This window comes from Urocitellus parryii, chromosome 15, assembly GCF_045843805.1.
Source record: "Urocitellus parryii isolate mUroPar1 chromosome 15, mUroPar1.hap1, whole genome shotgun sequence".
Taxonomy (NCBI): Eukaryota; Metazoa; Chordata; class Mammalia; order Rodentia; family Sciuridae; genus Urocitellus; species Urocitellus parryii.
Window position 1 is genome coordinate 50,642,586 of NC_135545.1, and position 20,961 is coordinate 50,663,546.

The window sequence follows — 20,961 nt, forward strand, 5'->3', positions numbered from 1 at the left end:
TAATTGGGGAACTACATCCTCTTTTGCAACAGGATGTAGCAAGACTAAGCTCCGGCCCATACCAGGTAAGAAGTCTGCTGGTAAGGAGGGCTCCTGTAGGGTGCTTAGAAACAGGACATGGGTCTGCTCCTCTCCCGCTCTTCTCCATCCTGCTGACTAGAACAAGGACATGACGGCTGAGTCTTGAACCATGAGAACGAGGTCGATCCTTCATGAGCTGCAGGGAAGGCACATTCACATAGGTCTTTGTGACCTTGTGGAGTCTTTGTATCCCATGACCCTATCATCTTTAAGTCATTTTTTAGCTTTTTTTTTTTTTTTTTTTTTTTTTTTTTTGGTATTGGCAGCTGAATCTCATGGCTTTCTGTCACTTTCAGAGTGAAGTCTTCTCTGACCCTCCAGATGGTACACTGCATTTCTCCTTCACAGCACTTATCAAACTCATGAATGATTAATTACTCATGTGATTTTCTTTTGGTTTAATACCTGTAGCAGAGCCTGCCACTGCCCCACCTTTGCCCTCTGGGGACTCACCAGTGCCATGTACAATGACCTAGTGGCTGTCACCTCTGCACACCTGCAACTTATTCAGGACAGCTTTGTCTAGTCATGGATTCCCAAACAGCCTCTGTGCAGGGCCAGCCAGAAGTGGCAGATGGTAAGTAGCCCCTAGGAACGGCCCTCAACCAAGCACTGACAGGAGCTGGCCGATGCTCCCTTTACCTCGCCTCTTGATTGGGAGCCTCTGTGGTGTGTCCCTCACTGTCCGCCCAAGTTCTCCAGCAGGATTCAACCTGCCTTATGGCCGTGATCACCTGCTTCTGTCAGCTTTTTTTGTTTCCGTGACCAAAATACCTAACCACAACAACTTTGAGGAGGAAAGGTTTGTTTGGGCTTATGGTTTCAGAAGTTCAGCCCATGGTCCGTCGACTCCGTGGCTCTGGGCATGAGTTGAGGTAAAACATCATGGCAGAAGGATGTGCAGGGGGAAAGTGGCCGAGTTCACAACAGCCAGGAAGCAGACAGAACTTGAGTGCAAGGAACCAGGGATAACAGAATCCCCAAGGGCACATCCCCACTGACTTCTCCCTTGGGCCATGCACTACCTGCCTATGGTTACCACCCATTCATGTCTCCGATGGATTAATCCACTGATTAGGTCACAGCTCTCACAATCTAATCATCTCACCTCGGAATGCTCCTGCATTCAGGGGACAATTCATACACAAGCCACAACATCACCTGTGGATACCTACCTCATGTTCATTTCTTTTCCATGTCCATCTCTTCCCCAGGCCTCTACCGTGCTTCCTGGGAAGCACTCACAAATGACTTGTACTCAAACCTCTGAACTAAGAAAGTTTGCTTCTGGGTAACCTGACCAAACTAATATGTGCCGCTTCACTAGACTGCTATCTCTGTCAGCAATGAGAATCTGCTTGTGTTAGTCACCATTGGATCTCCAGTACTTAGCATTAGCTCAGGTCAGCATTCAAAGGGGATGAATAAATAGAAGTTCACTTTTTCCCTCCTCTGATACAACCAGGGTTTACTGCATGGGACTGGTCCCATGGGATATAGATAGGAAATGTCTTCTGTCCCACCGCCTGGCCCCCAGTTCTTCTCTGAAGAATACGGCTGTGTTCATGGCAATTAAGTTCCATTAACTTTTAAATGGCATCACCATGAATTATAGGAAATTATGGCTCATACCCTTTAAAATAAGGCCTTGGACTCCACTAAGATCTTTTATTGGACAGAGTTTTTTTTTTTTTAACCAGTCTCCATTATTAACCTAAATTTGTCTCCTTCCTGTGGCATATTAAACAGTATTTTATGAGCGAAAGATAAATACATAAAGCCAAAGACAGTATAATATAAAAGAAATCCACATTTCAGAGTCAGATGGTTCCCACTTCAAACTCCAACTCTGCTGCTTATCAATTAGGTGATCTTGGGAAAGCCACTTAGTCTGTATGACATCTTTACCTCTATAAAGCAGGAATGATTGTCCCTATGCCGTATGGTTATTTTGGAGATTTAATAGAATTATTTGCTAAACATGTACTAACAATATTGAAGATAATACAATGGAATGAATACTACTAAAGGACATATTTGAAGACACAGCATCAGAGAAGTAACATATTTCACTGAAGAATTCTGGTACCATTTCAAATTATTTAGAAAATCATCTCTAAAGTAAAGCTGATATTATTTCTCATCTCCAAGACTTCACCTTACTCCCCTCTGATGGCCAACATCTAGAGGAGCTCCTAAATTTGCCCTCACCCACCCCCCCAACTCCTGCCCTTTCTGGCCATTTACAAGTTCATTAGAGCTGAGCTGTAATACTATGTTTCACCACTAGTGGCCGCTGTTTGATATTGCTCTGCAATGTTAAGAAACTTCCCAACTGAGGCTCTAGAATCGATTTTATACTTAAAATTTGATTTACTGTGTTTATTTGGAGATGTGCTGTGTAGTATAGCTTTTGTCACACTCCACTAGAGAGGAGAAGAGTTGGGAATACCTAACAGTACTGTTACACAGGACTCAGAAGACAGTCCTTCCCCAAACAGCACAGCCACACTTTGGGCTGTGATAACCACCTGACTGCCAATTACAGTCTCGGATTTGTAAACAGCCAGAAGATTCCCTGGAGGGAATAAGTATATTTCCTTTAACACACTATATAAGACAAACACATTCTCTTAAATACGCTGTGTGCTGACTGCCAACTAGATTTACTTTTCTAATGCCAAAGGAAAACATTCAGAACCAAGGCAAGGGACCTCGGTAGAACAGAGATACTAGGAGGCCAAGGAAAGAGCAGAGAACATCCAACAGTTCAATGGAGAACCTCCAAAACTTCCATGGGGTGTTATCAATCAGGGGCTGAACAGGTGAGATGTTATGGGCATGAACCTGGAGTCAGATTTTGTATCTAATCACAACCAAGGGAGCCAATGTGCTCCTCTGAGCCCAATTCACCACGCGGATACTCAGGTTTCCTCTTCTGTAAGGAGCAATAATAATTCTTATCTCACAAGATTATCCTGAAAATCAAAGAACATAACATGCCTAACCTGTGCAGAACAGCAGACATGGGCAAGCAATAATATACATTGTAGATGTCATTTCCCCATGGAACCTGCCATTCCATGTACAAGATGATGGCTTCCTATTGTGAGTGTCCAGAGTTCTCTGCCTGGGGTCTCTCTCTGCCCATGTACCTGGGGTTGGATGGATATGCCAGGGAGTTAACCTTCTAGGAACAACTCTTGGCCAATTGTGCATAGAATATAGTGAATAAACATCTATTTCCTTACTGCTTGGGTGTGACAACTCTGAGACTTGCTCCATGCTGTATTTCAAAGGTCCCAAGTGGGTATGAGCCTCATCTGTCCACTGTAGGGACTGGCTTATCATTACACGCACACTGGCCATATCACTGCTCACTTTCCTACTTCTCAACCAGCACTTCCTAGGATTATCTCCAAAATAAACCACCAGCACTCGAATTCTTGTTTCAGGATAGAATCCAGCTTAAACACTATCTCACAGTACAAACAGTGTTCACGATGTGGACAACTGGGTTCTGAAAAAAAAAAAAAAAGCTCAATTCATTAACAAAGCCCTGTCTGTGCAGCAGCCCTTCCAGCCCCCTCCCTTCCCTTTCATGGGGCACCCACTACCTTGGGTCACACCCTTCTCATTTATTTTGGTTCTGCCATCTGTAGCTATCTCCATGCTTCCAGTGACCCCGTTATCTAAGCCACCATGCTCTTGGGCAGTAACCCAAGCTATTGCCTTAAAACACACCTCTAGCCGTGCCAGGCCCTTGCTTTCGTTTTTTAAGCCTTTATTGGTATTCAGTGGCTCCGCGGTTGTGCCTGAAATTTAACCATGGTATGAGAGACCCTTCCAAGCTGATTCCAACCACCCCTTCAGCCCCCTCTCCAGCGACTGCTGAACACAGCTAATGCTCTACTCCTCAAAAGCACCGTCACCTGTCACCTTCCTATGTGTTTCTATGAGCTTGTGACCTTTTCTGTCTGAACAATCCTGCTTATGCTTCAAGGCTCACACATGCCCTCCTCCCTGAGGACTTCTCCGTGGTCTAGAGAAATTAACCGTTTCCTTCTCTGGCCTCCCACAGAAGCATCTGCATCCATAGATGCAATCATTTGTTCAACAAGTGTTTTCTGAGCATATTCTACTACCTGCCAATCCTGTGCCAATCCAGGCTGGATAAAAGCCCACATGAAGTTCACAGTTGGGTGAAGGAAAGAGAGACACCATATAAGCACAGTTAGTTCTGGACTGGAGTGAGAGTTTATAGTAAGGACACAGACCCATCTTGGGAGCTGGAGAGCATCCCAGAAAGAATGGACATTCTAGGTGGGAGTGAAGTAGGAGTTAACACCAGATGAAGGAGGTGAGACATACATCCCAGGCCGAGGGCACCACAGAGACAGAGCCCTTTGATGGGAGTGGATACAGTAACATAGAAGGCCAGGGCCTTTAAAGCAGAGAGGTACAGGGAGAATGGAGGGAGAAGAGGCTCTTCAATTGTTAATATATTGCCTATTTGTTGTGTTCTCCCTGCCTTGTGCTCTAAGTTGAGCTCCTCAAAAGTAAGGATCAGGTATCCCTGAAATCGTATCTACCTGAGCACTTACAATGCAGAAGCAAAATTAAGTGTACCTATTTTGTGGATGGGGGTGTTGAGGCTCAGGAAGGGTGAACAAAGTGCCAAAGATTCGAAGGTTGTTGGTTGCACAGTAACTAGAATATTTGTCAATCCCATTGCTTTCCTTAAACTGCCACAAGGTAAATCACTCTCATTTTAAAAAAAATGAAAATACAAGTTTTTTTTTTTTATGAGATCTTTTATCCAAAGGGGCCCAAGAGCAAACAGCAAAACAAAACAAAAGGTCAGCTACGTGGGTGTTACTGTTGGTTCTCTGGGGGTCAGAAGGAGAACAGGACTGTGTTCTGGTACTGAGTTCTTTACTGGAGCCTCTTTATTGTCCTGAAACGACATAGGTGCTGAGAATTAGCCGTCAGAGGAAGCTCCTGGGGATGCCCTGGGAAGAGAGCATCCTGGCTGACCCTGGGGGCTCCGTCCATCCGGAGAGAAAAGACCCTGCCTGGGACTCTTGAAGGCGGGGGTTGGTACCTCTAGTTTCCTGCTTCCGGAACCTCGCTGTCCTTCCACTCAGAACCCACGGCCTGGGAAACAGCCCGGTTTCCCGCTATCCCGCCCGCCCCCGCAGATGGGTTGGAAAGCAGGCCACCTTGCCTTTGCCTGGCATCCAGGCCCCGACATTCATCTCTGTCCATTTCAAGGCTTCCGAGCCTGCGCCGTATATAACCAAGTACTGGGCCCCAGGGGAAAGCTAGGCGGCCCGCTCTAGGCGTGTTTCATCAACGAGTCTTGGGCAAATCCATTATTAGGGCTTCAATCAAGAGCCTAATTTGCGACTGGTTCAGAAACCGGAGCCAGAGCTTCCCTTGGGCAGGGAAGGCCGGCGGCAGCGGGGGTGGGGCGGGCTGGGCGCGGCGCCTGCGAGGATTACGGTGGAGCTGTGGACCGCGGCGCCGCTCGCCTCGGCTGCAGCCATTGCGCCGCCCAGCATCCCACATTCAACAGGAGGAGCCCGCGGGAGAGGAACCCCGAGCACCCCGCGCCGCAGCCGCCGCAGCCCGTGCGCCCCGCGCCCCGCGCGCCATGGCCAAGGAAGGCGTGGAGAAGGCGGAGGAGACGGAGCAAATGATCGAGAAGGAGCCAAGCAAGGAGCCGGCGGAGGGCGGCGGCGTCGATGGCTCGCATCGCCTCGGGGATGCTCAGGAGATGCGCGCCGTGGTGCTGGCCGGCTTCGGCGGGCTCAACAAGCTGCGGCTCTCCAGGAAGGCCATGCCCGAGCCGCAGGACGGCGAGCTCAAGATCCGCGTCAAAGCCTGGTCCAGTATCCGTGCCTTTCTCGCTCACTCGCTCTTTGCGCTCGGGGATCCGGGAGGAGGTGGGAGAGCCTCGGCGGGGACGCTGCCCTGGGGAGCCTCTGCGGGCGTCCCCTTCGCGCTCGCGCCGGGCGCGCAGAGCCTCCCCCGAGGCCGGTGACCCACCGATGCTGGCAGAGTGGGTGCCAAGGGTGGCATTCCTTCCCCGAGCCAGATATAAAGTGTCCGGGAGGATGGTGGAGTCAGCACCCGGGGTCTGGAAAAATGTGCCGCGGGAGTTCTCTGTCCTGTAGGACAGCTCAGCATAGGGGTGGGGATGCGAGGGGTTGATGGTAAACCTGGTTAAATATACTAATAATCGTGCGCTTACTGGGTGCCAGCCGCCGATTTTAGAGTTTTACATGTGCGATCCTATTTAATACTTCCTGGGACCCAGCGAGTTGGGTACCGTCGTCGTTTACCCTTCCTTACAGGTGAGAAGACCGCCGCTCAGAGCCAGTGATTTACGCAAGCCTGCTCAGCCGCTACTAAGTGGCATGGCAGGGATTTGACACCCTTTTTAACCTCTGTGCTGTTGTCCTGATGAGGAGGCTGAGTTGGGTGCAAGTCTCTTCCCACCCCACCCCCACTCCCCTGCGCACTTCCCTCCTTGTGGCCTGGTATGTGGAAAGGAACTGGGAAGCAAGACAGTTAGATACTTAGTGTCTAAACTGAATGAGGGGTGGACGCCAGGGCTGAAGCCCACCCTTCCCCTTGCCCACACGCCTTGTGTTTCTCTAAGGGGGTAAAATCTTGATCAGTTTCCTTCAAACTCCTGCTCTCATCTCAGAAGGAGCCCAGCCCTCCAAGGGGCCCTCCATTCCCCCTTCCTCCTGGGGAAACTTCCTGGACCGTGCCTGTTGAGATTAACAGCACGGTGTGTGTAAGCCCCTGTGGGTGAACGCAGTGCGGGATCATTGCTAGGAGGCTTACTGGGGAAGATCAGCAGACCCAACCCTGCAGCCGCCTGAATCTTGTAAGTGGAACTGTTTTCTCAGAGAGATGAGCCTAGCCCTTCCCATAGCTACCTTTTGAAGCCTCCAACACACAATGCTTCGAAAGCAGCAGCCAGCGCAGGTTTCCCAAGCAAGATCAGAAACCCCAAATTGGGACCTAATCAAGAGACAAAAAAAAAAATTGCGAAGATCTCCCTTCCCTTCTCCACTTGAGAGTAGAAGCAGGCATGATTTGCCAGCTTAGAAGCCAGCGGTGGGAGCAGCGGACTCTGATGTCTGGCTGGCTCCTCACATATCCTGCTGGTCTGTTTTGACTCTGAACACCACTCTGAGGCCTCTCTGGGGAATTCAGGGTAAGAAAGAGGCTTTTGCAAATGGGGAGATCCTATCTGGTTCTTTTTGTTAACTCTTACAGAACCAAGTCAATCCATCCTAAAAGCAGTGCTTAATATCTTCCCTTTTCACCAACAAACACGCCATGTCTAGCACAGTGCCTGGCCCTCTGTCTTTAGGCGAATGGATGGAAGAAAGTGCTGGAAGGGGGTTGTGGAGTCACCATTTTTCTTCACTTGCTGGTGAAAGACCTTCTGCCTAGCACAATTTAAACCAGACACTGATGACTCTCCCTTCTTAACCATGCCATAAAAATGTCATATGTATACACACACATGCATTTATATATATATATATATATATATATATATATATATATATATATAACGATTATGTGTGTGTGTGTGTGTTTGTAATTTATGACTCTTCATCCAAATTGAAAATGGTGTTCCAGGACTCCTATGTCAGAGTAGGTATGTTGTGGCTACTTTTTACAGAAAAGAGTATCTGCAATGCAAATTGGTCCTCTGCGTTCAGTGGCCTTATACTAACTGCATAAATGCTATAAAAACTGAAGCATTTTGAGATAATAAATGTCACAATGTAAGCCAAGAGATTGATTTTCAAGGCCAAACACACAAATCTGTTCTTCAGAGGAGCTGTACACATACCCCCCAATCCCCCCACACAATGGAATCACTACAGTCCCCCACCCTGTTGTCCAGTTGTTCAGAAAGCCACCCAGCCAGACATGGGGGTGCCCATGGAACAGAATTGCAAAGGGCCCCGATTGATTTTTTTTTTTTTTTTTGCCGAGCTGGAAGCAGAGCTAATGAGTTTTGCAAGAGAGGATTGGAATAGCTTGTGAAGATGGCTCTCTGGGCACTTCTTCCTCCACTGGGCTAGGATTGGCTGGCTAGAGATGCCCATTGATTGTAAGTTTTAGCCTTGAGATCCAGGATGACTCACTGGGTATTTTTATGAATCAACTGATGGCCTCATGGATGAAGGTCCCCTTTTATCTGCTCTCTATTTTTAATGGAAACCTTTTATCATAAATAGGATATGCTCTTTGCTTGGAACGAAAGCATAGTACATCTGAACCTGTATCAGACAGGCTTGGAATGAGGGCTTAAGTTGGGTACTCTATAAATTTTGTGCAAATGGAAGAGAAGCAGCAGGAAGAAATACATATTTCATTTCAGTTATCCTCTCATTGACGGACTGATGACAGAATTATTTTTCCTATGTTGCAGAAGAATAAGTTGAGGTTTGGGGCTCTCAGGTAATTGCCAAAAATATCACACAAGCAGCAGAGTTAGAATTTGAATCTGCCTCTTCTCAAAGCTCTGATGTTTTTCTTTTATTCCATTTAGCTTCCCTTGGTAGAAAAGTCACAAGAAATGTGATTTGTCTGTCTGGACTTTTTGGCCTGTATGATTGCTTTCCCTCGTTTCTTCAATAAATTCAACTGCTTTGTTGTTTCTATGCCTGGCTTAAGGGAACTTCCGCTCTGGCTATTCCCCAAGTAAGATGGCTTTCTTAAATGCAATGCAAAACGTCACCATCGGGGGGCAGTGGTGAGGGTCAGAGGGATAGTCTTCTGTCTAAAGAAGAGCAGTTTGATGGGACCCACTTCATCAATTATCCATCAAATCGTTCACACAGCAGGAGATGTAAGTGATCAAGTATCAAGAGAGTATGGCCTTTGAAGAAAGACTGACCTGGATATAGGTGTGGGCCTTGTGTCCTCCTCTCCGTGTGACCTTGGTGGGTGTGTCTCGATGTCTTCAAGCTTCCTGGGCTTCCTCGCACAGTGGGGATAAGAGGAACCTTGCGGTGGCATCCAGAGGACAGACACATCATGAGCCTGAGTCAGCACTCAGTAAACAGAGTTACGTCACTGTGACTGTTGCCATCGGTGTTGTCATGTCTAGACCTCTGTGACGTGCCTTTTGGTGATCAGACAACGTGGAGGCCCTCCTTCCATCAGGTCTATCCTGTAGGTGATGTCCTGTCACATCAGTGGGCGGATGCCAGACTTCTTAGACCCGAGTCCCAGCTCTGCTGCCTGCTAGCCACATGCCATAGGTCTGACTCCTTGGAGGCAGGGCCTGACACAGGGATCCATTTTCGAGTAGTTTACTGAGCCTTTTCGAGACAGTGGGGAGCAAGGCAAACAGGTTGGGGTGGAGGAGAGCGCTCAGCAGGGATGTGGTCTCAGGGGGACCCCGTCACAGAGGAAGCAAGGAAAGCAAGGAGCGGGAAGCCCTGTGTGTCGTTGGCTGGGGGCTGCTTCGTGAGTGGGCAGGGGATCTCTCAAGCAGAGGTGGCTTATATTTGATGGAGCAAACTTCTCAAGGGAAGAGGACAGCTCTGAGCCATGAGCAGCCAACACTCCAGCAGTTGGGATCTGGGTGAGGCACGAACAACTCCTTCTGGTTGACGTTGCCCTGTTGCTTACCTCCTCTGCACTTGAGCATCCTGGTCTATAAATAGAGATGATCATAGCGCCTCCTTCCTTAGTGTGTAAAGAAGCTTAAACGAGGCACAGCATTAAGATCTTTATGATGCTGCCTGGCGGGTAGCAAGGGGTGGATAAATGATAGCTATTATTATCTAAACTATTATTCTTGGTTGCCATAGATACCCCATATAGTTTATCATTGGAACTGGAACTCTTTTGAAAGTGAAAGGGGCACTATGAAAAAATTACTGTGGGGTTCCAGGAGCAAACTGGAGCTGCCCTAGACAAACTTGGGTGTGAGGGCCCCCAACTGAGAAGGATCAGATTTGCGCCTTTGCCGCTGTCAGTCTGATCAACAGAGGAGTGTCTCGTGGACAGGGGCTGGTAGGATTTGAGGCCAGCTCGGGGTCTCCAGGTTGGGCTGCAGGAATGTATTAAAGTGACCATTAACAAGCCTTGTCTAGTTGGTGGTACAAATTGGCTTGTGGTGGAAAGGTACTAATGGATTGGGGACATTTATTTTCCCAGAGTGATTTATGGTGAGAGGCCATATGAAACTGCTGGAAAGAGACCAACTGGATGAAAAATGGTTCCAGCAGTCCTGGCTCCATTGGCTGATCTGAAAATGGGCTGAGGGCGGCCGCACTAGAAGAAAGGCATCAGATTGGTGGGAGTCTAATATGTCACAAGGGGACAATCGACTGGAGATGGGGAAGGAACAGGCATTTACTTAGCAGTGGTTACACACTAGGAACTGAGTGGCCTGCGCAACTCTTGGTTTCATTTCATCCTAATGGCATCTCGAGATCAGTATTACATCTCCACTTGAAAGAGGCGGAAACTGATGCTGAGAGATATCAGGACCACAGACTGCTGAGGGGAAGACTAGGGGAGAAGCCAAGCTGCCTTGTTCCCAGGTGCCTTACATTTGGGAGACAGGGGATCAGAAGACAAAGACTCAAAAGGGCAAGAGAAAGGCAGAGGCAGATGATGAGCAGCAGCGAGCACAGAGAAGCAAACAGACCCTGAGATAGGCACATGAGATAAAATCAGGAACGCATTTGGCCAATTTCAAATAGAATGGATAAGATGAAAAAACTGCACACAGCCATCTTGCCTGTCCCCCAAAATGGTCATCATGTTTCTACACCACATCCATTTTCCATCTAGTTCTCAGGCATGGGATGCTTTGGGGACCCACTGAGGATGGAGATGGTGTGGCCCAGTGTTAACCAGAAGATTCATGCTCATCAGCATGGTCACCACTCCTTGAACCCCTCAAGATACTGGGGTGCCTTCCTCTGCCTCCTTTGCTTGACTGGGCCACAGCTACCCTGGCAACTCCACTGTGAGATGTCCCCAAACAACACTGCATTGAATTGTCACTAATAAGGGTGATGCAGTGAAATGTAGCCAGTGACATTCCCTGTGTTTATTCAAATAAGCACATGGAGTCCCTGAGGCCCAGTGGCACAGATCCCTGTAAAACTGAGAAATTGCTCAGAGAACCCCCCATACCCAAGCCGGGAGCCACTCTGACATGAATCCCTCCATGTTGGGTACAGGTATCAGGATTTGAGGGGAAACACTGACTCTGTGCTGAGTCCTATTTGAGCCTCCTTTGATGATGAGAAGATGGAGCTGCCAGCTCAGAGTCTTTCTTATTTACTGAAGTTTTCCTTTTCTCATTAGCTGCTGATGAGGGCTAGAGATGGTGATGTTTGCTCTCTACCCAATAAGGGAAGGGATTTCTTGCTTTCACTGCAATTCAAGGAGGCAAAGAAACCCAGACTCGGTGGGTCTTCTATCTCAGGTGAAAAAAAAATACACCTTTATCTCATATTCAAGCTCACTGTTTAGACTTAGCCATCTTGCCCTCTTGAGACTTTTGTGATGTATCATTAAAGAAACCTGTATCTTTTCTCCTTTCTGTACCCCTTCTCCCTCTCTATATATCTTTAAGTATTTCTCTCTCCCTCCCAATTTTTCCATTATGCTGGTTAAAAAAAATATGACCAGCAAAGAATTCCCAATAACAGAAGCATTAATTGGTAAAATTTATAGTGGGTGAAAAAAATTGAGAAATTAAAATTTGTTGTCATAATATTTTATAGGATTCATCCAAGTAGGAATAACTTCAGTAAAATTAAAATGAAGTAAATTGCAGATAGCTCAACAATACTATTAGTAAATTGCAAATACTCAACAATATCATTTAGAATACTTTGAACACTCATGTTGCCATGATTCTGATTTTTTTTTGTAGTTGTTATATCTTCAGGATTAAAAGAAATGGGGGGTGTCAAAGTTACAGAATTAAAACTAACCTTGGATCTAGATGTAAGTACCTGAAGGAAGAACAGGCCTGAAGATGGATATGTCCACTTAGAAACGGTTCATTCATTCAGGCTTTAAAAAGGATACTCAGAGGTGGCCACCAGTCTGCTTTGGTAGGGAAGCAAGAGAGGGTGGGTATAGAGCTGTCTATTTTGGAGGGTGCTTGGGCTTCATTTTCAGGGAGCCATGGGTCAGAATTTAGCTCTGCCCATTAGGCAAGTTACTTAGCTTTCTAAGCCTTGTTTTTACTTATAAAATGGAGATAAAACCCTATAGAAGATCTGACATATTGTAGGTTCCCATCAGCAACAGCCAGATTTTAATGACCCAGGCACTCATCGGAAGCCCTTGGCAGGTGGCTCTTGACAGGCAGAAGGAGTGAGGACTGTGTCACACCCGCCCCACTCTCAGCTTGCAGTGTCTTTGCAGTGACAACGCCGAGTGTGCACATCAGCTTTGTATCTGATCCTCACACCCCGTGAGGTGTGTGGCCCAGGAATTATCACTCCCATTTCTAGGAGAGGAAACTGGGACTCAGAGATTAAGCAGAGACTGTGAGAAGCTGCAGTGATTTGGGCTTAGACCCTGACCCAAACTCACTGCTGTGCCATCTTCAGCAAAGAGCCCTTTCCACTCACCCGAGGAATAATGTAGTAACGCCTACTTTTAAGAACTTTTATGAAGATGAGCTGAGCACCCGTGAAAGCCCTGAGAGGGTCCCGTGTAGTGAATGCTTAATTAAGTTCATTTTCCTTTCTATGTCACTCAGGTGACAAAAGACAGAACCAAGACTTGAAGTGGCATCTCCTGGTTCTGAGCCCAGCCATTGTCCCATCAGTCTACCTTGGCATCAGGGACTAGGGTGCTGTCTTCTGAATCTCATTCCCAGGATTGAGCATCTTCTTGGACTGATCTACTGTTGCCATCACGCCAGCCCTCGGCACACCCATCCATGGTGGGGACAGGGGTTTCTCTGACACCCGGGTATGTGTAGGTGCCACTCCGGCCTTGGGAGTTTGGCTCACTCCTATTTGAAGGGATCAAAATCCCATGACCTTTGGGCATATCACTGACCTTCAACCCTGACAACAGAGCTCACTCAGCCATAGAGAAGTAGCACCCCATTACCCCCAAGTTCTTGGTTCTTCTCTTTTCTCAGATGGATCCTTTTTTTGACATCTTGGCATTTGTCAGAAAGAAAAAGTTTAATTAGAAGCAAGAAGAGACTCTTCATCATAGGAAAGGGCAACAGGCATGTAATCTCAAATTAGTTTGATTCCTCTGTGTGTGATCTCATACAGGAAATCGGTTGAAGCCATGCTATTAAAATAAGTGAATTTTATGTTTGAAGGCCCTGGAGACAAAATAGATGTGCCAGTGACAGGAGCCGTTTCATCTCAAATGTATTATTTTCTTCATAAGACTATGCACTTGGCTTCCTTCTTCAATCTCCTTTTGCCAGTGACTCCTGACCCTTGAGTGGAGCCTCATCCCCAGCACCGTCTTGGGAGCCAGGGATATGCTGAAGAGTACTTACCCAGACAGAACCCCCTCTGTGAGCTAAAGCAATGGGTCCTTTTATTTTTTATTTTTATTTTTTGGTACCAGGGATTTACTCCAGGGACACTTGACCACTGAGCCACATCCCGAGCCCTATTTTGAATTTTATTTAGAGACAAGGTCTCACTGAGTTGCTTAGCCCCTCGCTTTTGCTGAGGCTGGCTTTGAACTAATGATCCTCCTGTCTCACCTTCCAGAGCTGCTGGAATTAAAAGTGGGTGCCACCATGCCCAGGGTGGCTCTTCTTACTCTTGACTTCTCTAAATGACTGTGGTCCCCAGAGCTCAACACAGAATATTTATCTCCTATGCAAGAAATGACAATGGTTCATTTCTTGAACTGGTGCTGACTATACATCCAAACCATCTGGGAGCTTCTTGGCTATCAAAGAGTTAATATTTGAGGTGAAACAGGCCTGGATTCAAATCCTGGCTCTCATGGTTTTAGCATTCTGTATAATCTTGTGGGAATGATTTAGTTTTCTGAATCCTCAGTTTCCTCATCTGCCATGTGGGCATAATGATAATACCTCTGGGGTAAGTTTTTGTGTGAGGAGGAAAAAAAGGTGATGAACTCAAAGTGCCCAGCAATGATGCTGACGTGTTTAACATTGGTTGATGAATGAAATCTGTGTCACATACTCTGTGTCTGATAGACATTATTGTGGGGAGACGATGCTGAGGCATAGGACATGAGAGAGACCACCCATACTTGATAAAACTTTCTGAATGGAGTCCACCGTTCAGACTCCATGACTCCCCCCAAGGGTAAAATACCCTAACATCACAAGCATCATGGACAGGATGTGCTACTCTTGTCGTGACATAGACAAGAAATCAAGATAATGCCTGCAGGAACAACAGAAAAAGTGAAAAGTGGAACCAGGATGTACTGTGCTCCTACTGTGTGCCTGGAACTAGATCAAGCTTAGAAATCTTCCGGGGGAGACCGTTCATTGCTCCCTGCCTTCTCTCTCTCTCTCTCTCTCTCTCTCTCTCTCTCTCTCTCTCTCTCTCTCTCTCTCTCTCTCTCTCTTTTTAAATTTCAGCCATAGTAGCTATCATAACGCATTTGTCCCTGAACTTCTAGACTTTCCAACAACTTCCCTCTTAGCTTCCCTCTTTCATCCTCTCTCTCCTTCTGGGTTAGCTCACACACTCCTGTGAGTGCCAAGGAGCTTCCTTCTTAGGACTGAGAAAGGTAGCAGCCTTTACCTCTGGTGGCCTCGTTTTAGCAAACCTCAGTGCAGAGACAAAACTTTGCTCCTAATTTCCATATTTCAAGGAAGGAATCTGATTGGCCCTTTGTGGATCACATCCCAGCTTCTGGAGCTTGCCCTTTCCTCCCAAGGGAATGAAGAGCTGAGGTTGACCACGTGTGTGTCTCCTGCCTCCTGCTCTGGCCTGAGAGAGCAGAGGCATCATGATTGACAGCCCAACAGGAACAAAGGTGTGTGTGTGTGTGTGTGTGTGTGTGTGTGTGTGTGGAAGAAGGAGGGGCAGGTATTCTAAAACCAGTACAGGGAAGTGACCAGGAGATGGGACTGGTGACACACACACTGGACTGGTCACAGTGGGAGCCGTCACAGGCAGACAGCTGGTGGTCTTCTACAGCAGAAAAAGTTCAGGATCAGCAGGGGTTGGAGAACAGAGCTCATTTCCTATCCTAGGATCTTACATTTCTCAGTGCAAAGTCATTGAATTTCATTAAATAACATAGGCACTGTTTTAAATGTCGAGGCCATTGCCTTTTAGATCTCTGTGGCGATCTTGGAAATTCTGGAAACATTATCACCAGTGGACTGTTGATGCTAAGCACGGTGCTTGGTTAACAGTAAGCACTCCATAAGTGTTCACAGGATGAGTAAGTCCATTGCCGGCTATCTTCATATAGTGAGTATGACCTTCCTGATCTGACAAGTGGCCATCCGAGTGAGAGTGACCTCAAGGTCCCCTCCCCATCTCAACAACTTTCTCCAACAAGAGACCTCAACCTCTCCAGCATTTTTCCCCAGTAAGAAGCCGCCCTCTCCCAAGACCCCTAGCTTGTAGGTCTTTGAGTGAGTGAGTCCTTGGAAGAGCAAACACCAAGGAGCTGGCTTCCAGGCAGCCAGTCCCATTTCTTCTAACACAGCCCGTTCGCCCGCAGCCAGACACTCCCTCTCTGTGCTCTGTAATAACTGCTTTCCCTCGGCTGGGAACGCAGGTCTCTGATTCTCAAGATGCGCTGTAATTTTCTCCTTGTTGACATCTGGCTCCACCAAGTGCTGGAGGCCACGGCTCTCAGCAAAAACCCACTGTGCCTCTTCTGATGACTGTCATTCCAAGAACACTCGCCCCAGCACTCCCACCAGGCTCCTCCCTGGGGACCTTGGGTCCCTCCCACTTGGATGCTACAACACAATTTTAAAACCAACAGCATTTCCCTGACTCTGCCCCAGGCCCCCCAACCTCCCTCCAGCACCTCCAGAGAGTGGAAGGCAATTCTGAGGGCATGCTCAGAGGTCTTCAGAAACACAGGCTCCTGGTTCCCATCGATTCTGAGCCTTTCCTCTCGCCCTCTTCTGATATCCCCATTTTTTTCTCCACTCAGGATGGAGTCAGACTCCACCTGTCTGAGGTGAATTTAAGGATGTTCTTATCACCAACTTGTATCATTATTAGCATCATAATAGCCCGAGCATGTACGCCTTGGGTATATAAGGGTTCCAAACCCATCCTTACGAGAACCAACATTTTACAGATGAAGACATGGGATCAGACAGGTAGGAGGACTTCAGATCACACAGCTAAGTATGTAACAATGAATCCCACCATTATGTGCAATGATAATGGACCAATAAAAAGCATGGGAAAAAAAGATCCCATAGCTAATCAGACGGAGAGCTGGGATTTGAGTCAGAGTATGTCTTCCCAGCAGTGGCTACACCTTCATTAAAAAAAAAAAACAATTGGGGGGCTGGGGATGTGGCTCAAGCGGTAGCGCGCTCACCCGGCATGCGTGCGACCCGAGTTCGATCCTCAGCACCACATACAAACAAAGATTTTGTGTCCGCCGAGAACTAAAAAATAAATATTAAAAAATTCTCTCTCTCTCTTAATTTTTTTTTTTAAATATCTTCTTTTCACTGTTTTGTCCTAGACACAAACCCCTGGAGTGGGATGATAGCCTGAGAGATGGCAAATATTACATTCAGTAATTTAATTTCTCACTGTACACGCACACAACACCATTTACCCAGAAGGCAGAGGAAGGAGGATCACAAGTTTCAAGTCCAGCCTGAAGAGTTTAGCAAGGTTCTGTCTCAAAAAACAAAAAGGAATGGGGATGTCGTTCAATGGTAACGCACCCCTGGATTCAATCCCCAGTTCCTAGAGGGGAAAGTATCAGAATCTGATTTTTTTCATGTTGCCATAGACTTCTTCACCCAAGCCTGTGTTCTTAAACCTACTCTTCCCTTTAGGGTGGGTTCCGTTGTTCCTACGAGACTGCTCTTCATGCACACACGTGTGTGGTAGGCAGCTCTCGGCCCAGGCGGCGTGAGTCCCGTGATCCCCAGGAGCTCTGATGAGACCTTCAGCAGTGCACATGCCATAGCCCTTTCTCTTCCCAGCACAGTCACACTTCATCTTTGAACAGGGATCTATCGATTTATAGACATTCTTTTTTTTAAAAAAGAAGGAACCCATGTCTAGGATCAGAAAAAAAAAATTGCTTTTCATTTATGTAGGCTGTGCCTAACTCAATCAGCGAATGGGGAGCTATTAAACCCACCATTCCTATGATTGGTGGGATTAATTTTGCAGTTGGAGTCTCTTTAACATCCCAGCTAAATTCACCAGCATTGTTCAAACTGGGGACCTGTGGCTCAAAGTTGTGCAGTCGGAACTGGGGATGTATCACACAGCCATCGAGATGCCACCTTCCTGAGATGGTCTTTTCAGGCTCAAGGACATTCTCTGTCTGATCATAGAGGAACAATAGTCAGGGCCTTTGGAACTTCTACTTCATAGGAAATAAATAGCAAAGGCATTTGTCATGCTGCAGTCCTCTTTGAGACTCTGTCTCTGTCCTCAGCCAACAACACTATGGAGAGCTTCTCTCCTTTCCTGCACTCTTAGGACAATGGTGTTTCTTGTTCTTGGTCTTTTGTCCTCTTGTTTCCCTAAGGTAGCTGGAGGAGAAATCCAAATTCTGCATTTTTTGAAAAGTACCGTCAAACCGTGGAGTCTTTAGAAGACATAAAAGCTGGGCCCCTGAGTGCTAGAGAGAATTTCTCAAATATGTTTTCCTACATTCATCCCTCCAGACATTCTCCCCTGCTCTCCTCAAGCTCTCCCAGGCTTTCAAATCTTGGATCTTTGTTCACCTTTCACATTTATTTCTTACCTTCCAGGAGTAAATCTTTGCTCTCTCCAAAGCACAGCAATCAAGCAGCTCTGTGACCTTCTCAGTTCTCTTACCATTACCCCAGTGCACATGATGCTGCCAGCCCCGTGTGGCTGAGAGAGAATCCCTCTAGGAAGGCGAAGGAAGGGGAGCGCTCAGTCACTCCTAGGCGTTTTCCTATGTGCTTCTCCAGCAGAGGAACACTGTTTGCCGGCCCCTCTGTGCCCTGTCCAAGCATGGAATGTGGAAACATAGGTGTCTAGTGGTGCTTCTAATCTAGAGAGAAGACAGTAGGAGTGATTCTGCTACTGTCACCTTCTTAGGCTAATTCAGTTAGATTCCAATTGGCCAAAAATTAAAGTTTAGTCCTTAGTGACACTAACCCATGGCCAGCATTCAGTACCCACACGTGGCCAGTGGCTGCCATATTGGACGAATGCTGAACGTTTCCATCATCACAGAATGTTCCACTGCACATTGTTGTAGTCTTCACCACCCCCCCCTTTTCCCCTAGAGAAACAACTGTTTTACTAACCATTATTTTTTATCAACTGCAATGTCTTAAGAAATAACATTCACATTATAGCAAAAATGGACTGTTTCTCCATGATGATCTTGCCCCCTCTGTGGCTGAATGGAAAAATCAAGCTGAGGTCACTCTGTACTGTCTTTCTTCCTCCATGGAGAGGTGGGGTGGAGCTGGAGAGTCAGGGAATGGGAGCAAAGGACACACTTGTTCCTAGGGAATTCTTTCCTGATCGCAGTAAAGTGACTTAGTAACTACTGTCTCTGTGCTAGCTCTGATCCTTAAATGGCCTCCTCTTGTGGAACTGTCTTAGTGTGTAATCATTTATTTGCTGATCTCTGAACTCTGGGAAGCACAGATGGCATCATCTCTGTTGTAACATCACTGCCCAACCAAGCCCCCAAACACAGAGGGTCTGTTGAATTTAAGTCGGATGAGATTGCATGTTCTGTGCAGCCAATCACTGCCAAGTGCCCATTTAAAATCAATGCCTTGGTCACCATCAACGTGGAGCGTAGAGATGCTAACCTTGTCAGGAGCCAGCAAAGGTTGGTTTTGGCATCAGGGAGAGCTTGTGTTGGACCTGCCTGTACTAGGCTTTTCTGTTTCTGTTGAAAACTGACTCTAGATGTTCATATTCTACATACGTCTACTTGGCTATTTCGTTCTATGTTGGAAATACTACTGAAGTGTGTCTTGAATATTAATTTGGACATAAGATCTGAATATATTTCCTTTCTCAGACACAGTAGCAACAGAGGATTTGTACAACCATTTCCCAAACTATATTACCCTCATTATCACTGCATCTGTTATGGAGAAAGGGATTTGGGTGGGGGCAACAACAGCAGTATTTACTTAGTAAATAAAGATTATGAGGAAGCCTCAAATGCATCAGAGAATTTCCTGTGTCTTACATGGATGCAAGATTGCTTTTATTTAAATGTAGTGGCTAGGGAGGGTGTGCAGGGTTAAGAGGGAACCAGTGTCAAGAGCCAAGCAATGGGCAAAAGGGGGTCAGGGCACCCTTAACACATTCTTTCTTTCTGCCCTGGGATGGAACCAGGTGACTTCTCTATCCTGCCATCCATCCAGGGCACTCTGTCTGTCTTCAAATAAGATGCTGTATGAGATTTGCACATAAGGTACTTTTGGTTTGGACCCTGAGTGTTTTCCTTTCAAAGCAGATTGTTCCGTAGACTTGAGATAACAAAACGGGCGCTCGAACAAACCAACAAAGAGAAAGCAAAACTTGTGAACGTATTTTCTGAGATCAATCAATGCCTATTTCCATAGGCATTTTCAAGGTATCAGTTGAGATGAAGAAACGGAAACAGAAGCTACGGTTCTCAGGATATGAGGAAATGGATCAACTTTGGCTTCTCTGACCCCACATGGATTGGAGTCAAGTGCTTTGGTGAACATATTACCAGCAAGACAAGAGCAGAATGAAGAAGGGCTCCCCTTATTTTCCCACTGCTTTTGCTTTGTCAGAGCCTCACATTGGGTCTGTTTGGTTCATCCCAGAGCTGGCAGAAGCTGTCACGAATGCCGGGGTCATTAATGCCCACCTGCAGGAGGCTGGTGAAAGCTTCCCATTTGGAATTCAACTGTGTTTTCCCTGATGCCCACATCTCCCCCAGAATACTGTGACCTCAACTTTCCACAAACATGTAAAAAACCTGAACTGCGGTTTTTCATATATCTTTTCCCCAGCAGTGTACCAATCCTGCAGGCATTCAGGTAATTCATCCACCTGCTAACGTTTTCCATTTTATTTTTCCTTAGTCCCTTCCTTGATTCCTTGAGCTCTTTAATTCCTTCATTTCTCTTTCATTCTTTCGGGTCTCTCTTTAAAGATCTCATGGTCTTCTTTGAGTTCGTACAATTTGTTGTAAGAAACACTCGATCTTTCCTCCTCAGGGACCACCATGCAAAGGAACCCATAAATGTTCACTGTGAGTGACAAATATCTGTAGCCATAAGAGAATAAAACCCCCAAAGGGGAAATCACACCACCACTCTTGTAGCAGGTGGTGGATATACCACCCAGAGTGTTATCTTAGGACCTCTGCGCTTATTCTTCCAGTTACTGGGAGTGATGGCTATTGACAGCTCCCCCCCCCCCCGCCCCCCGTCCCCTCCTGAGGAGTTGCCCTCCACTTCAAGCAGCTTTCTTGCCCCAAACTGCATCCCCTCCTTGGGTGCAGCCTCAACCCATCACCAGTTGATGAGGGGTGCTAGTGCCCTTGCTTTGATTCAGAATCACTCAAGGGGCCATACTAGCCCAAGAAGTTTCCATGGATGAGCTGAAACCTCTTCATTAGCATATCAGAGCCTTCTATCTCTGTGTAGTCCAGCTTCCCTCCCGCTGATCTAGATACTGC

At 46.8% G+C, this 20,961-nt stretch overlaps 1 protein-coding gene across 1 annotated transcript in view; it reads left to right on the forward strand.

Moving 5' to 3' along the window:
- The first annotated feature begins 5,737 nt into the window (after positions 1-5,737).
- Vat1l (vesicle amine transport 1 like) overlaps positions 5,738-20,961 on the forward strand; it is a 140,826-nt gene continuing 125,602 nt past the window's right edge. The window contains exon 1 of the mRNA XM_026393019.2: positions 5,738-5,970. Within this exon, the coding sequence (XP_026248804.2) occupies positions 5,738-5,970 (233 nt within the window). The remainder of the gene's footprint in view (positions 5,971-20,961) is intronic.